Below are 21,137 nucleotides of genomic sequence, written 5' to 3'. Positions count from 1 at the left end.
TTAGTTTTACAACAACAGTAAACAGAAGGGGAAAATATCTTTCACATGAATAGTAAAATCAGTTTTTCTGAATATGTTGATATATGTTGAGAACTTATGAAAAGGGGATTCTGTTGGCACTGGTAAACAAAATCAGCTCTAAAATGGAATGCTTGGTATAAAAAGATTACACAATTGAGATATTAATTATTTCAGTATTTGAAGTGTGATCTAACCCAAATATTATTTCCAAGAGTTAAGTTACTTCTTAAAAGAATGAAAGAAATACATTATGTAGTCTGCAATTACACAAACCATATACTTTCAAAAAGGGGGAAAAAAAGACCTGCATGGTCTCAAAGGATTATGGGTTCTTTTTTTATTGTTCAAATAAAAATGCAGTGCATTACATCTGAAATATAAAAAATGTACTTGAAAAATGTTCCTAGTACAGACTTCTAAAATCATGGTATTGTACTCAACAAGACTGATCTCTAAAACTAAATATGGAGCATACAATCTATATCCCCCTGTCCCATAGGTTTAAAGTCAAGAAAATATAGGTTCTTTCTTAGTAAGACACCCCCCATCTTAACAAATTTTGGTGAATGAACACAACTCATGTGTTGTAATAATTATTGGGTGGTATCTATTACCTAGCAGGATTATTTTAGTTATAAAATAATCCTAGTTAACACAGGAAAAAAAAATAAGCAAAAAATTATAGGATAGTGGTAAAAGTCATAGATAAAATACTGTTAAATAGCATTACACACCTTTCTTAGTAAAGTGCTGTAGTTTTATTTCATAGCTATGTTTGCAGGATATCATTTAGCTTTTCCCTTAAATTTGGCCATATCAATCATAAATTTATATATTTTAAGACCACTTCCTAAAAGATATAAATGTGTTGTTTACAAACTTCTAGACATTTTTGAGAAATCTTTTTACTCCTTATTCAAGCTACCAGAATAAAGAAATCATTTCATTTACTTTACAGCCAAGGAACCATATTACTATTGTCAACTCTGAGTCATTTATCTAAATTTTAGTTTTACCACTGTGGAATCTGCTTAATTAAAAAAAAAAAAAAAAAAAAAGAGAGATTGATGAATTCATTACTTCACTTTTATGCTTACTTTCTTTTATATTTCAACCATATGATTTATTTTTCCATATGAGACAGGGTAGGACACATATTCTTCTTGAATACGTTATTGTTTATTGTTTTAAGTGAATGGAATAGATAAATCCCATTGAGTAGTTTAGTGTGGCTCTGTATCTTATATAAACAGGTAAAATGAAGACGTTATTTTGTATTCTGTGTAGTCACGTATACCATAAACTGTCTTAGTGACAAATGCAAAATTACCCTTATTACTTGCCCCAAGTTTGCTGTTGATCCCTTTCACTGATAATATACAAATGTAGAGAGTAAGAAGCCTTTAAAATTGAGGGGGGCGGGGGGGGGGAAAGATACTTCCCACTAGATTACTGAAAATTGGAATTTTTATGTTGACTCTTGATGACTGGAAAGCCAATGTTAAGAATCAATATTTTCCAATATAAAATAGTACATTGAATTGTTTAATAATAAACAGTATATTAAGAGCCTATATATGCTGACTGGGAACCAGTGGTGGCTTTTTAAATTCTCAGAACGACTAAACATTTTATGGTTAGAAGCAACCACAAGTGATGACGAAGGTGCTCCATTTCTCTGTAGCAGCCATTACAATAAAAATCTTTACAAAATTACTTCACGATCAGCAAGAGAATTTTACTGGTATTAGCGGTAAAAGTGAAGAGAGAAGAGTGAAGAGAAGTGTGTATTAGTTTTAAAAGTGTGAGAAGGTAATAAAAAAACATGAAAAAGTGATAGATTTCTTCTATATGTGCCCTGCTGCAAACAAACTCTAAAGAGAGCAAGATGGGTATTTTAAAAGCCAGCATCGGGAAACATCCACTGATAATGCCCATTGTTTTACTTTATACTTAAATTACACAAGCAGAAAAGTTATGCTTATTAATAGTTTAATGTATGAAGGAAACATCCAGATTTCTGAATATGAAGGTACATATCTCACATTAATTTAAGTCTACATAAAGTAGAGCCTCTATACTGACATATTGAAATTTACTTTCTGCTTAGCCTTTTCTGTTATGTAAACAATTGTACATTTATTTGCCATTCTAAAACTTCAGGATCAAGTTTACATAATTTTGCTAAATTTCCGTGTTTGCTCAGAAGCAGTTTACAGTACTAAAACCAACCAGCCAAAGAACAGCTTCAACAGAAAGTTATGTCCAAAGGGGAAGAGGGAAAGAAAAAAAGAAAAATGATAAGAAAAATGCTAACTAAGGTAAAACGGATGGTGGTGGGGAATGGGCAGTCACAAATGTTCACAGAAAATAGGTCAGTTAGTAACTTCTTCTGCAAAAAGCCTACACACTTCAGTCAAGCACATCAGTAGAATGATTTGGGAGCATGAATTTTTTTCGGCCACTTGTGATTTCCTCTGAATGAAAAGGAATCTGCAGGCTAACAAGCCGATCCTCATCAGCCGAGCTGGTTCATATGCACACTGTTCATGTGAGGTGCCCAGGGTCCAGTCCACACCTATGAAAATCGAGCATACATTTTATTAAGTGTTACATCTGTAACACATATTTGATAAAAACAAAAATTAAGTGCTCTTAATATCTATAAGCTAAAATAGCTAAATCTCACTCAATCTGCAACACGCTTAGAAACAATGAAGAAAAGCAATGATAAGCCCTTAATTCTCAAACAGGATCTGATTTATCATTTTTTAAAAACCATTACCTGAATACATATAGACTGATGATTAAAGAAGGAAAATGAGACAAAGATATTATATATACACCAAAATAAACTAAAATACACTCATAATTTCTGTAAATTTTCAGAGTTCTACATTGTTTTGCAATTTAAAATACTTAAAAGAAGTAACCTCTAGATGGCCCTTTTCACACCATTAGTAAATTTTGATGTATAAAATTATAACACTTTGCAACTTAAAATCTTTTGCCTACCATCTGCTACCCAATGAAATATATTATGCCTTTGGTACCATTTTCCACATCTCTCTACTGTATTTCAGCTCTATTAAATTTCCCTCAATTTCCTCAACTTCCCATATTCACCATACTCCCTCACTACCATGATTTACCTGTATCCTGTTTGTCTTGGCATCTCATAAACACTAACTAAATGTTCACTGAATGATCAGCCTTACCGTTTGAGGGCCATTATTTTCTGTGGAGCTCGAAACCATCTTTATCAGGGAGTTCCAAGAGGGGTCTGCAGCATGAGGGCCATTAAATATGGGTCCTCCAGCACCATCAGGAATAGGTGCTACTGGAGGAATCATTGCGTTCCCATACACAGAAAAAGGCATACCCTTAAAAAAGAAGAAAGCAAAAATTATGCACATTAGTCATATCTTCAAGTCACTGCTTACTTTTCCCAATATAACCAATGGCATTAAAATTGATATTTGAAACTTCATCTTATTTTGAAAATATACATTATCTAGGTAATCTAAAAATTATTTTCCATCATATGATTTCTTCTAGCATTAGATTATATATAAGCCTAATACAGCCAAAATGTTTTGTCAAAGAACATTTCTCTAAACAACTGGGACAATATCAGGATATAAATATTTATATTTTAGCCAGATTTTGACATATAATTAGAGTCTGAAGCCCACATATCATCTCATAAATACTTACCCACTTGGAAGTAAAATAAGGCTAATAATAAGAAAAACATTTAGAAATATAAAAATGGTTATTTAAGTCACCATTACCCCAACTTTAGGAAAGTCCATGTATCCTGCAGGAACATGCTGATGGAATGTACCAGAAGGAGTTACAATTCCTGTATTCTCTCGCTCCATTGCTTGATGCTGTGAAAATACTCCTGGATCGGACATTGGCCTATGAATCATGGGATTTCCCATCCCAGGGTTACACCAGTCTACTTTATCTGAGGGAAAACAAAGAGGCAGAAAAAAATAGTTGGTGATATTTAACATCAAAAGACAGCAAAATAAAGTCTTTTCTGTATTTTTTTTCTAGAATTTTCCACATTGAATTGTGCTTCCCTTTAGAATAATGACCTACTTTTATATATTTACTGCAGTATTTCCGTGTTGGTAGGTAGTGATATAAGAGGCTAATAAAATAACTTAAACACTGGTTATTACAAAAGAAAAACTGCTAAGGTAAGATAAAAGCTGGAGTCCCAGGAAAATACTAGCTTCTCCTTAATACAGTGAAATGGAGAAAACAATATGCTTGTATTAGACAACTTCCAGAATGCAATGATAAATTCAATGGGAGATCACATGGGAATAAAAAAATGGCGTGAACTCTTAAAACTGATTAGTCAAAACAAAGAGATATGAACACAGATCTTTTAAGAATGACTGTAAAAGTTACATATTACTTATGATATTTTAGTTAAATGCATAAACTTAATTTCTAGTAGGCAGGATAGCAAGTCTTACCTTGATTGCCACCAATCCCTTCAAAAGACCAGATTCCACTATGCCCTACTGATGTAGATAAATTACTCCCAATAACAGATGGAGCTGAAGTTCCAGTTTGCCTGATACGTGCAGAACGTTCAGTCCCAATAGGGACTGGAACTTTTCTGTCCTGAGAGACGTTGCTGGGCTTCTCTGACCCTAAAGGTACTGATGATGGGGCAGGCGAAGGTGCACGAACTCCAGAGGATACTGACTGTGCAGGAGAATCTAGAGAAAAGATATTTTGAAATAGTATACATGTCATCTATAGAGTATACATGTAATTTTGTAAAATCAAATCTTAAATCCTGAAGACACCATAAGTATGTGTTCTCTGAGGAAAATGAAGCGTGAAAATAATGCTAGAAAATTATGTATACTGAAATTTGGTTAAGGTCCAGGACTTTGCAATAATTTTTAAAAATTTGATTCACAATTTTTCCATTTAGTTATATGACAGAATGTAAAGATGTCCAACTACACATGTGATATAACCCATTAAGCTAATTAATATTTAAATAAATTAATGTTTGACACTGAGTAAAATAAACACCAGAGCAATAAGAAGACAATGTTTAAAGTAAAAAAGGTAAACACCACCAAAATAGAGGTGGGGAAAATCATGCCTGTATTGGCAATTTCCAAACTGTACTCCTTGAGAACACGTGTCCATTGGTATACAATGACGAAAACAAAGGGATTCAGGTATCCAACAAATTTGGAAAATCTAACATAAAAAAATTAGTTTCTTTCAATCAGGACTTCAAGAAACCTTAACATGCTAATAAAATTCCAACAGAAAGCTATGCCTCATTGCCCAACTTTGTTTTATTGTATCACATGGTATTCCACAGAGCAAGCTTTCTGAAATGACAATTTAAGCTTTATGTATCAAAACAAGGTGAGTTCTTAATATAGTCAATGTGGGAGTATTCTTTAGTGATTCAATCTCTTCATGTACTACAGAGAAGAAAAAAATAAGAAAACCAAAACTTTATTTCTTGTGAAAAGTTTAAGTATCAAGCACACTTAAATTTAAAGAGGGTATAAATGGTGGAGCTTGAAGCTTAAAAGTTCAAACAGTTACCTGCCTGCCTATCTACAATTTACTCATAACTGCCTGACTGTATGCCCTAGAGATAGTCATTTAATACTATTTTTCAATTTAACCATCTTTTTTACATTTACGTTTTCCGTGTGTGTGTGTGTGTGTGTGTGTGTCTATATTCCTCCAAAAGGATTCGGGTAGCTAATAAATTTGCAAAATCAATCAATCCATCTATCTATCTATCTACATACAAATACACATACCCAAAAGCATATTGCTTCTACTTCCCAAGCTATGAGAATCTGGAGGACAAAGAAAATTCAGTGATATTATTAGCCTAAATATGCTTAAAAGTGATTTGCTATACATATTTTAGAATCATATAGACTTGGAAAGTACTATACTGTGGAGATCAATGTTGTCTTACTAGTGCTTAACAGAGGTCCACTTAGGCTAAATCAATAGTACCACCTCTCTCAATGAGTTGTGGTGATATTATTAACCAAAAAAAGAAAAAAAAAAAAAAGAATGTGAAAGTACCTTATAAATTGTAATTTATTATAAAGATATAGATAATGGGAAACAAAAACATGAAACTTCTGAGCTTATCTGTAAAAGTAAATCAAGAAAACTTTTACCATTTAATAAAAAATTAAAATATATCTCCTGTGGGGGCAGCACCTGGGTGGCTCAGTCAGTTGAGCATCCAACTTTGGCTCAGGTCATGATCTCCCGATTTGTTAGTTCAAGCCCCACATCGGGGCTCTCTGCTGACAGCGCGGACCTGCTTCAGATCCTCTGTCCCTCTCTCTTTCTGCCCCCTCCCTGCTCACGCTCTCTCTCTCAAAAGTAAATAAAACATTACAAATATATATATGTATATTTCCTGTGGTATATATATATATATATATATATATTTATATATATATATACACACAAATATATATATATATATATATATATATATATATATATATATTTCCTGTGGTCATGGACCCATTAGCATTTCTTGACAGCATTACTTTTAACAAATCATAACAAAATAGAAAAGCCAACTATGTGTCTTTGAAGCAACTAAAAGTATTTTAAAATTCACCTTAAAATTACACTGGTATAAGAGGGAATTCTAAGAAGATGGAGGTTCAGCAAGCAGCAAGTTTTGATTCTTCACAAATCCTTCCATAAAACAATCTACCAAGTAAACAAAGCCAAAAACCCATGGATAACATCTATAACAAACCTAACAAAGTATCCAAATGAATTGAATAATACAAGTGAATGGGACAAATCACCAACAGCTACAAGACCTCTGTGTTGTCAGCATCTGTGTGAAAAGAAGCAATTCTCCAGACCTAAGAACAGAATAGGAGAACAACAAAACAGTCAGAGGTAGTCAGAGGAAAAGCAGAAAAGGCCAATCAGAACAGCAGGTGAAAGTGGGATACTTCTGCCTATGCTGGGTAACTACAAGGGATTTACAGTAAAGTCTGAAGAAGTCAGAGCAATAGTGGCCCTATGAACTCTCAAAAATAACTGCTGAAATCTCATTCCAGAATAAAGCGCCACACTGATAGGAAACTTCTGGGAACAGATTCCAAATTGAGCAGGAAAGAGACAACAGAGCAAATCAAACACAAGATCATTTAAGAGAAGGCAGAGGTGAGGGTGGTGGGAGGGTAAGGATAACAAAGCCAGGAAATATAATGAAGTACAAGGCCATATTTGTGCATACTTACCTAAAAGACAAAATTCTAGAGCTTTTAAGCTAGAAAAGATATCTGATCCACTTATCCTTTCTAAATATTCAGGAAAACTCATTTCATTTAAAAATGTGAAACAGAATAGAACTGAAGCCAAATTCCATACAAAGCTATTTATTGTGAACTAACAGAGATATGAACCCATAACATCTTACAGACAATAAAAACATGCCAGAAAGAAAGCTCTAATATTCCAAAGGTGTATCAGAAAGAAAGCTGTATTCTAAAATTCTAATGTGGGCTAAGAGAAATGAAAGAAAAACATATGAAAAACAGCATAATTCAGTAAAGCTGGAAACAATGACAAAACTCGGGAAAGTATTGGAAATAAGAGAATATTCCAGAAGGTGTAAACACAAGGGATAAAGTTTTAGGTTTTTTTTTTTTTTTTCAACGTTTATTTATTTTTGGGACAGAGAGAGACAGAGCATGAACGGGGGAGGGGCAGAGAGAGAGGGAGACACAGAATCGGAAACAGGCTCCAGGCTCTGAGCCATCAGCCCAGAGCCTGACGCGGGGCTCGAACTCACAGACCGCGAGATCGTGACCTGGCTGAAGTCGGACGCTTAACCGACTGCGCCACCCAGGCACCCCTAGGTTTTGTTTTTTAAACTATGTACCAAAAGGGCATAATTACATACCTGAGAAAAATCAACCCATTATAACTAAGGTCAAGACAAAGTCAAAGGTAGTAGGCAGGCAAGAAGGATGGATGGATGGAATGATGGACAAATGAGTTCTACCTCTCCTAGAATCACCCCCAGAAGCCTGCACAATCCTCAGTGTTAGATCTAGTCTCTCTTTCCTTTCCTGAATCCTTCCGAAAACAAAAGCAAAACAAAGCAAAATAACAGCAACCCTCCATGTTCTGTTTAAATGGACAGAATAATGAGGCCTGCCTGCTGACTTGGCCCATTTAAGAAATCTGTCGTCTCCACAGATTCTGCCAATCTCATAGCCATATTTTTATCAGATGACTGTTTACTGCTTCCTCCCTGCAGGCTTACTGGACTAATGATGGCATCTGAGTGAAGAATGATCCATTTCAGGCCTGGAGAACCTTCTTTAGAAAAAGAATATAAAATTACAAACACAAAACTAGGTATACGGCTTTGGCAGGGTCCCTTGGCAAATAAGGTACCCTGAAGCTTAAACTTCATTGGCTTCGTGGTAAATCCATTTCGGTTTTGAAATGACAACAGGTCCTGAAAGAGCAAAGTGACTTACACATTTAAAAAAAAAAAAAAATGTTCCTTCAAGAAAATTACTCTGTTTCTTCATGCTTCTGTTCAGTGTTTACTGAACTACCATTGATAATGAGATTAATGTGGCTGGTCATGACTAGCTTACAAAAATGTTTTTAAAGGAGAAAGAAAACAGAATAGAAAATACCAGCATGCAACATACATTGTAAGGATAACAACTGTTTTGTAAATATATTATTTCAACTACACACACACACGTATATTGTGTCACAATGTAAAATTAGTTTCTTCCTTTCAGAATTATGTTTTACTGCTTTTTGATCTGACAACAGTTTTATAAGACTGAATGTCAACACGGCCCATTGACTAAATTGGCCAAGGACTGAAATGCACAGACTAGAGCCAGTGATCAGTACCAATGCATGAGCTGACTGAGTGTTGGTAAAACAGATCTTAGTAGTTTGAGTGGAATAAGGGCTCAGGTGATCTCTACCCAGCCTTTATATGCAGAAGGTTCTTGGGTATCACCAATCTATTATTCTGGGGCCTCAAGAAAGGGTTCTTTGCTTTCTAACAAAAAATTTACAGGAAGGGTCTTGTATCCGCCACATCCCAACTTAACTTGCAAGGTCCTAATATCTGGTGTCCTAAAGGAGAGGGAGTGAGAAGATGTATAGACTATATGGAGAAATATGACAGAACCTGTTCAAGTACATAAAACCAGACAAATACATTATGAAAAATAAGTCACATGCTTCTGTGGTTAGTTCTACAACAGCATCCAGAACGGCAACTTTTTTTTTTTTTAATTTTTTTTTTCAACGTTTATTTATTTTTGGGACAGAGAGAGACAGAGCATGAACGGGGGAGGGGCAGAGAGAGAGGGAGACACAGAATCGGAAACAGGCTCCAGGCTCTGAGCCATCAGCCCAGAGCCTGACGCGGGGCTCGAACTCCCAGACCGCGAGATCGTGACCTGGCTGAAGTCGGACGCTTAACCGACTGCACCACCCAGGGGCCCCCAGAACGGCAACTTTTAAAAGTATGTAGATAAATACTGAAAACAAAATCTTGAAAGATTAGAAGAAATGAAAATACAAAATTACATTCCTATAAACAGATTAACAAACTAAAAATGGTCATTAAAAAATAACAGTATTAAGATCTATACTAAGTGAAGAAAGTGCAGACTGGTTAAAAATTCAGTATTAGAGGTAAAAGTGAGAGTCTTGCCTGAATCACTTTAATGGTTGCAAAACAATGACTCAAATCATAACTCCCACATGTATGAGTTGTCCTTATACTGTAAGGAAGAGAGTTCCCATGTAAAATTTTAATTTCTTAAAAAAAAACTAATTAAATTAAATTCTAAAATCTTATTCATAATCATTATGAACTTATGGATTCTTATTTTATCCCATGAGCTGCCATTATTCATTATGGTAGTCAAATTTTCCTGAATTTGGCCAGTGGGAGTCCCTTTAGTAAAGCTGCTTCCTGTGTGTTGCCATGTCCCCATCATTTTAAACAATTACTAACACCAGAAGACTTTGCAGGCTCCCCTTATGCTTTCCCTCCCCCAACTCTAGAATCAGCTAAGAAAGCCTAGTTTCTGGGGCACCTGGGTGTTTCAGTCCTCTGAGCATCCGACTCTTGATTTCGACTCAGGCATTATCCCAGGGTCATGGGATCAAGCCCCATGTCGGGCTCTGCACTGAGCATGGAGTCTACTCAAGATTCTCTCTCTCTCCCTTCCTCTGCCCCCCTCCCCCAATTGTGCTCATGCACTCCCTCTCTTAAAAAAACAAAAAAAAAAGCATAGTTTCTTTCAGTGGACAAAAATATTTAACAGATAGATAGAAACACTGGATGTGCTCACTGCTATTAAAGATTAATTGTTTCTAGGCCCTTTCAGTAGATAGCGCTAGAGGGAAAATTGCAATTTTATATGATTCACTCCAATATATAGATAATTGAAAAATCATGAGTTCACAGTGATCCTCTAATTCTAATCCAATTCCATAGGGTTCTTCCTTGCCTTACCCCATTTTACACCTCTCTTTTCTCACAGTGAGGACCGTGCATCCCAGCATCATCAATATACTTATTAACCCAATCCTATAATAAACCCCATAATTTTAGAACTGCTTATCCGTAACATTATAAAAATCACATGTCCTAAGCAGAATTGAAGATTTGTCTGAAATCTCGTCGTCTTTAGAGTGAAGGGTATATAAAGTACTATGTTCACAAGTTTTTTGAATTGTTCTATTTTTTTTTTAATTTTTTCAACGTTTATTTATTTTTGGGACAGAGAGAGACAGAGCATGAACGGGGGAGGGGCAGAGAGAGAGGGAGACACAGAATCGGAAACAGGCTCCAGGCTCCGAGCCATCAGCCCAGAGCCTGACGCGGGGCTCGAACTCCCGGACCGTGAGATCGTGACCTGGCTGAAGTAGGACGCTTAACCGACTGCGCCACCCAGGCGTCCCTTATGCTCATTTATTTTTGAGAGAGAGACAGAACATGAGCAGGGAAGGGGCAGACAAAGAAGAAGACAGAAAATCTCAAGCAGTCTCTGCGCTGACAGCGCAGAGCCCAATGCAGGCCTTGATCCTATGAACTGTGAATCGCGAATCATGACTTGAGCTGAAATCAAGAGCTGGACACCCACTGAGTGAGTCACCTAGGCTCCCCTGGATTATTTTTTTAGTAGGTTTATGTTAATAATTTGCAATACAGATAAGTTTGTTTCTATTTATGTTCAATTTTAGCATTTTTCCTTCAACAAAGTTGGGTGTGGTGTTTTGGGAATTTATAAACATTAACATCATTTCAAAAGTAAAATTTTTATATTACTCAGACAAGTGCTACTTCTTCCCCCATTCCCTTATAATCTGCCTGAAAGGATGATGAGGAATAAGAACAGTCTCACAGAAACTCTACACAGATTACGTACTAATTACAAAGGGAAAAATTATAACTTGACAGTACAGAAACCTGGTATTCATGATCTTAACAAAATGATTCAAAGTTAACAGTGCCAATAATGGCACAAACTTAACATTTTATACTTTCTAATGCAATATACTGAGATAAGGACACAACATTGACTATACACTAATATTCCTGTCAAAAACACTTAGCCTAAATTTAATCATGAAGAAATTTCAGAAAAACAAATGAAGGGGAATTTTATCATCAACTGACCTGTACTCTTCAAAATGTCTTTCTTTGGGAGACAAAGAAAGACTGAGGGAACAGTTCCAGAATATTTCACACTAAAAAGACATGGAATTCAATGTAATCTGTGATCTTGATTTGAATCTTGGATGAGAGGAAATAATATTTATTATTATTTAAACTATATAATTATTATTATTTATAATTATAATATTTATAATTACTAGGTGTTATTGGGACACCTAGTAAATGTAAATATAGACTATGTATTAGCTAATACTGTCCAACATAAAATTTGCTGAATTTGCTAATTGTACCATAGTTGTAGCAGAGAATATTCTTAATTTTAAAAAATATAATCCTTTAGAGTATTCAGGGGAAAACAGCTTGATACCTGCAACTAACTCTAAAATGGTTCAGAAAAAAAATTCTATACACCTACACACCCAGAAAATGAAAGAATGTGGCAACATGTTAACAACTGGTGAATCTGAGAAAAATATATAAGGGTTCTTTGTACTATGCTTACAAGTTTAAAATTATTTTTTTAAGATAGACCTGAGAGACATAGTCTAATGTAATACATTTACCCTGAGTGATTCATGGTTCGAAGGGAAAAAAAAATGTTTAAAAAATGTTTTAGGGCAATTGGGGATGTCTGAATAGGAAGTACGTATGACATGACATTACTAATATTAACGTTTATGTGATAGTGGTATTGTGGCTGTGTAAGAAAATGTCCTTATCTTTAAGATGGACACTAAAGTTTTTAGGTCACAAGTGTCATATCTAAACCTTACTTTCAAATGTTTCAACAATAAAAAACTGGAGATTACATAAAATGGAGCAAAATGTTTAAAAAATTGGTAATTTTAAGGAGTTAACAATTGAAAGGAATATGGATGCTTCTTAAAGTATTCTTTCAATTTTTCTGTAAGTTTGAATATTTCTGAAACTTTTAGAAAATTAAAAAAAATTTTTTTAATGTTTATTTCTGAGAGAGAGAGAGAGAGAGAGCGCGCGCAAGAGAGCGCATGAGCAGGGGAGGGGCAGAAAGAGAGGGAGACACAGAATCCGAAGCAGGATCCAGGCTCTGAGCTGTCAGCACAGAGCTCGATGCAGGGCTCGAACTTGTGAACTGCGAGATCATGACCTGAGCTGATGTTGGATGCCCAACCGACTAAGCCGTTCAGGCACCCCTGAACCTTTTTGAAACTTCAAAAAATGTTGGAATGCATCAATGAAAACAATTTTAATAGCTTCAGTGATATTCTGTATCAATCAGCAATGTATTAGAAAACTTAACCTATATTGGTTGCACTGTTACAAAAAGCACAATGTTTTTTCAACCAAAACAAAAATCAAACATAAAACCAAACCAAAAAACAAAAAATAAAAAAAAAAAAAACAATGAAAAGCCCACACAGTGAAACAAACTATAGGGCAAAACAACCTATCATACTTTCTGAATTTCATCACAAAATCCCTGAATTTATTTCCTAAATAAATATTAATAAGTATGTTTTTATTATGCATAAAAACAGCCTCTGCTTCTGAGAACCCATTCTAAAGATTAGCTACCAAAAATTTCAGAGTAATACTTACGCACATGAGCAGGGAAGGGGCAGAGAGCGAGAGAGAAAGAGAGAAGATCCTAAATCCACCCCAAACTAACAGCATAGAGCCCGACGTGAGGCTCGATGCCACAAACTGTGAGATCATGACCTGAGCAAAAATCAACTGATTGACCAACCCAGGCACCTACCCCTCAGGTTAACCCTTTTCAATGAGCAGTCATGTTGCAATTTTAACTCCTTTTCTCCCAATTCCTATTTTTTCATGAACATGAAAATCAAAAATTATCCATACACACACACACACACACACACACACACACACGAATATGAATCACCTATATGTAGACATCTTAAGGAATATGTTTATTCCTATGATGGTTTAGTTTCAGCTCAACATAGAAGACACTGATCCAGATCTGTTATATATTTAGGTATAAAAATTAATGTTAAGAGGAGTATAAGAAAAAACTAAGCAGGTGAAATCACTCAAAAATTATAATTTATTTCAGACTTTTTAATCATTTGCTATTTATAAAAATGTTTGTTCCTCTGTTCCCATTTCATTAGTCTTGATATATTCAAGACTTGTTCACAGCTCGTAAGTCATCTTTTGTCTTTGCCCACTTAAAACCTCTTGCTCTTAAGGAAACATATACAAACTCTTCTTATGGAATTATAATGTATAATACTCACCATTCGATGCTGATGAACATGGAGTCAACAAACTAAGTGGGGAAAAATGTTGTCTGTTAAAGTTAGCAGCTGCGGGTGCTCCTCCAAGGGGTGCCCCAGGTCCATACATTTGACCTCCTGAAAGGTTTGAGGCAAAGTTTCCCAAATGTGTAGAAGAAGGTGTTACAGAACCATATGGCGAGTCCATGTTGACAATACCTGAAAGACAGAAGATAATTTATAATAGTTACCTGTAGGAGAAAAAAATTAAAAAAAAAAAACTAAATTAAAATTAAGAGACCTCTAAAATACCCGCAAATATTTTAGATTTCTCCTTGCTATTTCTTCCAGTCCATTGACTCATTTTCCCTTCTATAAAGAGAACTACAAAAAAGGAACAATTATCAAGGAAAATTATTTTTATATTTAATTTTAATATATGATACTTTAATTATAGATACATGTAGATTTAATATCAACATTGGAATTTCAACTGGCCTAATGGCCAAGGAATTACCTAAAAACTTATCTTTAAAAAACTCAGGAGGGAGAGAGGGATGACTAGGCAAAGCAGAGACTATTTCTATGACACTGAAAATATTCTGTATGATACCATACTGATGGATACATGTCATTAAACATTTGTTCAAACCCACAGAATGTAGAACACCAAAAGTGAACCGTAACGAAAACCACAGACTTTGATAAGGATGTGTTGATAGAGGTTCATCAATTCTAACAAATGCACAACTCTGGTCAGGGATACTGATAATGGAAGAGGCTCTGCCTGCTGGGGGCAGGAGATATGTGGGAAATTCTGTACTTTCCTCTCAATTTTCTCTATGCTTTTCTGTGAACCTAAAAGTGCTATTTAAAAAATAAAGTCTAGCAGCTAAGGTTCCCAGCAGCTGGCTCTGGAGAGCATGGGGTCCTGCAGAGTAAAGATTTAAATCCCAAGGTCATGGCAAAACATCTGAAGTTCATTGCCAGGACTGTGATGGTACAGGAAGGAAATGTGGAAGGTACCCACAGGACCTTAAACAGAATCCTCACCATGGATGGGCTCATTGAGGACATTAAGCAATGGCAGCAGTACTATGAAAAGCCTTGTCGCCGATGACAGAGGGGAAGCTATGAAACCTGCCAGTGGATCTACAACATGGAAATGACTCGCAAGATCAACTTCTTGATGTGAAAGAACAGGTAGATCAGTGGCAGTGCTGTTGAGGCCTATCCACCTGTATCCTTCCTATCTCAAACCCCATTTTTTCTTACCTTTTTTATAATAAACTCAATCATGTATACGCAAAAAAAAAAAAGTCTAAAAAAACTATAGGGGGAGAAAAACATAGCTATACTTCTACAATGGACAGATCTGATGATCAGCATCTTAACTAAGTGGCCATCCTTTCTAAAGCTAATAGTGAAACAATCATCAGTGAATGCCTCCTGATGTAATGCAGTGTGAGGTTCAAAACATCACCCGTTTGAAGTTCCTGCCAAAAATGTTTGACTTGAATGTAATCATGGACTAAGGAAACAGATGAATCTAATCAATCATGGACTAAGGAAACAGATGAATCTAAATCTAAAATGTGGGACATTCTTCAGAACAACTGGACTCTTCAAAGGATTCATGTCAAGAAAAACAAAGGAAGGTAGTGAGATTTTAGACTGGGGGAGACCACAGAAACATGGCAGCCAAAAGCAATGTGTGAACCTTGATTGAATCTTGGATGAAAAGAAAAAAAAAAAAAAGAAAGAAAGAAAGAAACACACAGGCACAATGGTTATATATGGGAGGATGGTATTGCATATTGGTTGGTATTGTTTAATTAATGTTAATTCTCTTGAGTGTGGTAATAGTGGTAGAACTGTGAAGGCAAACATGCCTGTTTTGCTGACCTGAATTGAGTAGTACTCCCAACAGACTCTCAAATTAAACTTCATGCTAACTTTGCTCTAATCAACTATACACCCCCAAAAACCTCAGTTCCTTTATAGAGCTGGCCTTTTTTCCCTACCCTTCCACAAAATAAGAATTTGTTTCCTTTTTCTCTAAATCTTAATTTTAGTCTTTCTCAACACACTACCTAGAATTCACCTTGTCTTGAAAAGTGAAGTATTTTCAATAAATTCCAACTATCATAAATATGAAATATAAAAACATTTCCAATGCATTGGCATATGATGATCTCTTAATTCTAACATTTCAGTACTCAAGAGAAATTGTATTATTTTGTAAGTACACATAAATACTTCCATCAGTCCCCAGCAAAGAAACATTTACTGACCATGTTCATTACATTGTATTCACATGTCATAGGAATAGGTAAAAATTACATCCAGTTCCCATTAAATTTAGAAATTTTAGTCCCAGAATGTCATCACTTCAATAACACAGATCAGGTTAGCAACATTTCTGCAAAAGGCTGAATAGTAAATATTTTCAGGCTATCATTAAAGCATGAAAGTAGCTATAACACAATATGTAAATGAATGGGCATGGCTGTGTTCCAATAAAACTTTACTTATGAACACTGAAATTCAATTTCCTATTTTTTTGTGTCACACAGTATTATTTAAAAAAAAAAAAATATTTTTAGGGGCGCCTGGGTGGCGCAGTCGGTTAAGCATCCGACTTCAGCCAGGTCATGATCTCGCGGTCCGTGAGTTCGAGCCCCGCGTCAGGCTCTGGGCTGATGGCTCAGAGCCTGGAGCCTGTTTCCGATTCTGTGTCTCCCTCTCTCTCTCTGCCCCTCCCCCGTTCATGCTCTGTCTCTCTCTGTCCCAAAAATAAATAAACGTTGAAAAAAAAAAAAATTTAAAAATATTTTTAATCATTAAAAAAATCTTACACTATTATTAAATCTCAATTTTAAAATGTAACAAATGTAAAAATAGGCAGCAGGCCATTTTTGGCCCATGGACAATAGTTTGTCTATCTCTGGTATGGCTTATCTTTAATTACTTGAGATGTTCACATTAAAATACATAGCTCTAGAGGTAACTTGGTATCCCAGATTGGACAATGCAACAGAAAAAGAACATTATTGGAAAAACCGGTGAAATCTGAATAAAGTCTGTAGTCAATTGTACTGTACCAATATTAACTTCTTAGTTTTAAAAAATAAAGGATTATATTAAATATTTATAGTAGGGGAAGATGGGGTAATTACAGAAGAATTCTTCTATAAATTTAAAACATTTCAAAGTAAAAAGTTAATAAAAAAAGCAATCACTTACAACTAGGAGATCTTTCTTTAAGTTCTCTATAAATATCAGCATCATATTAAATGATAATAGAGCTTTCCGAGAAAACAGATATATTTGATACTGTACTTTCTATTACGGTAGCCACTAGCCATATGTGCTTATTAAATATTGAAATAAGGCCAGCTTAGAGTCACAATGAAAAACAGTATGGAGACTGCACAAAAAATTAAAAATAGAACTGCTATATATAAACCAGCAATTCCACTTCTGGAAATATAGCAAAGGAAACAAAATCATTAACTCAAAAAGATATCTGCATTCCCATGTTCACAGCAGCATTATTACAATAGCTAAGACATGGAAACAACCATGGTGTCCATCAACAGATGAATGGATAAAGATGTCGTGGGTGCACATGCATACATATGTGCGCGCGCGCGCGCACACACACACACACACAGAGGAATATTATTCAGCCATAAAAAGGAAGGAAATCCTGCCATTTGCAACAACATGGATGGACCTGGAGGGAATTACGGTAATTGAAGTAAGTCAGAGAAAGGCAAATACTGTATGATCTCAATATGTGGAATCTAAAAACAAACAAATGCGTAGAAAAAGATCAGATTTGTGGTTACCAGAGGTGGGAGAAAGGGGAACTGGAAGAAGGTGATGAAAAGGTATTTATAGGATAAATGAGTACCATAAGGATGTAATGTACAACATGATGACTATAGTTAACACTGCCGCAGGATATATATGAAAGTTGTTAAGAGAGTAAAATCCTAAGAGGAAAAAAAAAAATCACAAGGAAAAATAATTTTTTCCCTCTTTTTTATTGTATCTATATGATGATGGATGCTAATTAAACTTATTACAGTAATCGTTTCACAATATAAATCAAATCATTATGCTGTACACCTTAAACCTACACAGTGATGTATGTCAGTTTTATAGTTTTCAATAAACGGCTAGTTTGACCAAGAGGAATTTCTAATTTTATTCAATTTTAATTTGAAGAGCACATACGATTAGGAGCTACCTTATTAAAACTATGTGGCTCTGTATTTTTCTCATTTTTTTATTTTCTTTTTTTTATATTTATTTATTTTTGAGAAAGAGACAGAGCATGAGTGGGGGAGGGACAGAGAGAGAGGGAGACAAAGAATCTGAAACAGGCTCCAGGCTCCGAGCTGTCAGCACAGAGCCAGATGCATGGATGGTGAGATCATGACCTGAGCCAAAGTGAGATGCTCAACTGACTGAGCCACCCAGATGCCCCTGTTTTTCTCATTATTTTAAAAACAAAAAAGACAGAAATGAAATCAAATTTTAAAAAGCTTTATTACTTTTTGAAATAAACCTTTTTTAATTTTAACTTATTAAAACAAAAAAGACTGCTTTATTTTGAGAGAGAAAAATATATCTGACAAAGAAATTTATCTGTGGGAAATTCAAGATAAAGTCCACTGTGGCTTCTAAAAAGACTTTTTTAAAAAACGTCATACTTGGAGCACCTGTGTGGCTCAGTCGGTTGAGCGTCTTACTCTTGGTTTCAGCTTAGGTCATAATCTCAAGGTTTTGTGGGTTCGAGCCCCACGCTGTCAGCACAGAGCCTGCCTGGGATTCATTCTCTCTCTCTCTCTCTCTCTCTGCCCCTTCCCCACTTGCGCTGTTTCTGTCTCTCTCAAAATAAATAAAAAACTTAAAAAAAATAAGAATTAAGATATAAAAACCCATACTCAACACATCTAATACTCAAAACAGCATTTGAGTGAACTAAATACAACAATCTCTATCTGGCCCATTCATGGAATAAAAATATTAGAAAATGACCAAGAGTTTTCCTATCACTTGTATAAAGGAACAGCTGCAGAATGTTAGAAAATACAAACTCACCTGAGGGACTTGGAGCGGGTCTCTGTAATGGCGGTCTAAAACCTGGAGCTTTGGAAGTATCAGACTGATGTAAAGGATCTGAATTTGGCAAATATGAGGATTTTCCTGATAGCATTGATTCTGGCGTTGACTGAGATGAAACAACAGATCCTCCCCAGAAGGCATGAGCAGAAGTAGGGCTGTTTTCGAACAATGTGCTAAAGGGCCCAAATGGTAAGGGGGCACTGAAATTGGGAGCAATAGGCTTATTTGCTGGATGTACTGAATTTTGACAAGCACTTTGTGTACTTAAGGTTGAAGGTAGGTGGACAGAAGAGGGAACACTGTGAGGTCTTTTAATGTGATTGACACTTAGGACTGCAACAGATGAACTCTGCACTGGAGCTGGATTCTTGTGAGGGGCCGTTGTGCCATGAGAGGGTGGTCTAATAGCAGGGGTTTCCATTTTAGGAGCAGGCTGGGAGCATCCCATTTGTGTCTGAGGCATAGGGTAAGTCACTGGGGCAGTAGAAGGCACCGCCACTGGAGCAGAACTTGTTGTTGCTAAAGGAGGAACAGTCATTCTAACTTCCGGGGGAGGAACCTGAGACTGCTGAAGAGGTGGTCTTGGCTCCTGAGAAACAGATCCCGGAGGTTGTTGCTGAGTAGAATGAACTGATGAACTCCCAGAAGAACTGCTGCTGTTTGAAAGTCTACTGTTTGCTGTTTCTACTACTGGTGGACTACCTGCTTCCTGTTCAGAGGAAGATGCCCCTTTATTTGGAGATGCTGTTCCACAATCCAAAGGGCTGTTTCTAGAAACCCCTCCTGACTGGGCTGGTGGTGATGGGGAAGATGGGGATGATACTGGGTAGTGTTCTTTGGCAGTAGGCATAGGATATGTGGCATTTGTGGGTGCAGTGCTGTTGTTGCTTGCTGTGGTTGTGACTGTTGTGGTGGTGGCATTGGATGTCTTCACAACTGTGACAAAAAGCTGCCTTCTGACAGAAGGTGAACTTGGACTGCCATTTGTAGATGTACCAGGCACCGTTGAAGCTGATGAACTGGTTGTAGTTGTTGGACTTGAAGTTAAAGAACCTGCTGAATTCACCTGAGAACCACTGCTATTCTGATTGCTATGGCGAGGCACCATGTGAGGCTTAGGCGAGTTAGTAGCTCTGGCAGGGCTCAAAGGCCTGACAGGAAAAGGACCCCAAGTGGATTGAGCTGGTGGAAAAGTACCTCCAAAGTGGGTCATGGGCAACCTTGGTGGACGGATCTGCTGGAAAGTCTGAGCAGCAAGCAAAGCATGTGCAAACTGTGGAGGAGGATATGCTAATGGAAGAGAAACTGGAAAACCAGGCCTCACATTATTCACTGGGTTCTTAATGGTTTTATGAGTAGATGCAGAAGAAATTGCAGGCACCGTGAGTGCTGTGGCAGTTTGAGATGTTGATGACAGAGCTACAGTCGTCATTTTAATTCCCATTAAGGAACTGTTAGCAGCAGTGGTGGTAGGTGCTGATGACCCTATTTTGGAATTTGCTGAGGAGCTTTTCAAACGATTCTTTGGAATAAGTTCATCAATTTCTTTGTCTGGATCCTTGATCAGAGCATTGATCAACTGAGTTGCCTGTCTTGTTGATTCAGTGCCACCCCTGTAAGTTGACCAAGAAGAAAAAGTTAGGTCCAATTTCCCCTCCTTTTTAATAGGTATAGCCTAAATTCATTTGTGTGAGTGTACACATACATACAGAGAACAAATAACAAAGATTAGGCAGCAATTTTCTGACTATTCTTGAGGTATTCTGCAAACAGAGCAATAAACTGCCCTGGTATGCCGTTATAGTTTTCAAAGGAATAGTAAACGACTTTTCAAAAATGCATTTTGCTATTGTTTCCTTAGACTAAGAAGTCATTTTCCCATCGTAAAATGCATTACAGTTAGAAAAACCACTGCACTTAAAAGCCTATGTAATCCATAACACTATAATTAAACAGTTGGTCAATGTTAAAAGCAATATAAGTAAACAAAGAACAACAACAAAAAAACTGAGTAA

The 21,137-nt window shown here is 36.1% G+C and overlaps 1 protein-coding gene and 1 pseudogene across 6 annotated transcripts in view; one reads left to right on the top strand and one right to left on the bottom strand.

Moving 5' to 3' along the window:
* Positions 1-1,039: 1,039 nt before the first annotated feature.
* Positions 1,040-21,137, bottom strand: part of ANKRD17 (ankyrin repeat domain 17) — a 168,174-nt gene continuing 148,076 nt past the window's right edge. For all 6 annotated transcript variants that reach the window (XM_030313703.2, XM_030313704.2, XM_030313708.2 and 3 more), the window contains 6 exons: positions 19,099-20,735; positions 14,005-14,202; positions 4,518-4,766; positions 3,816-3,994; positions 3,240-3,404; positions 1,040-2,599 (listed from right to left, as the gene is read on the bottom strand). In XM_030313703.2, the coding sequence (XP_030169563.1) occupies positions 2,540-2,599; positions 3,240-3,404; positions 3,816-3,994; positions 4,518-4,766; positions 14,005-14,202; positions 19,099-20,735 (2,488 nt within the window). In that variant the 3' untranslated portion in view covers positions 1,040-2,539. The remainder of the gene's footprint in view (positions 2,600-3,239; positions 3,405-3,815; positions 3,995-4,517; positions 4,767-14,004; positions 14,203-19,098; positions 20,736-21,137) is intronic.
* LOC115512565 lies at positions 14,921-15,210 on the top strand (annotated as a pseudogene).

This window comes from Lynx canadensis, chromosome B1, assembly GCF_007474595.2.
Source record: "Lynx canadensis isolate LIC74 chromosome B1, mLynCan4.pri.v2, whole genome shotgun sequence".
Taxonomy (NCBI): Eukaryota; Metazoa; Chordata; class Mammalia; order Carnivora; family Felidae; genus Lynx; species Lynx canadensis.
The sequence above is the reverse complement of the archived record's forward strand: the minus strand, read 5'-3'. Positions and strand labels throughout refer to the sequence as shown.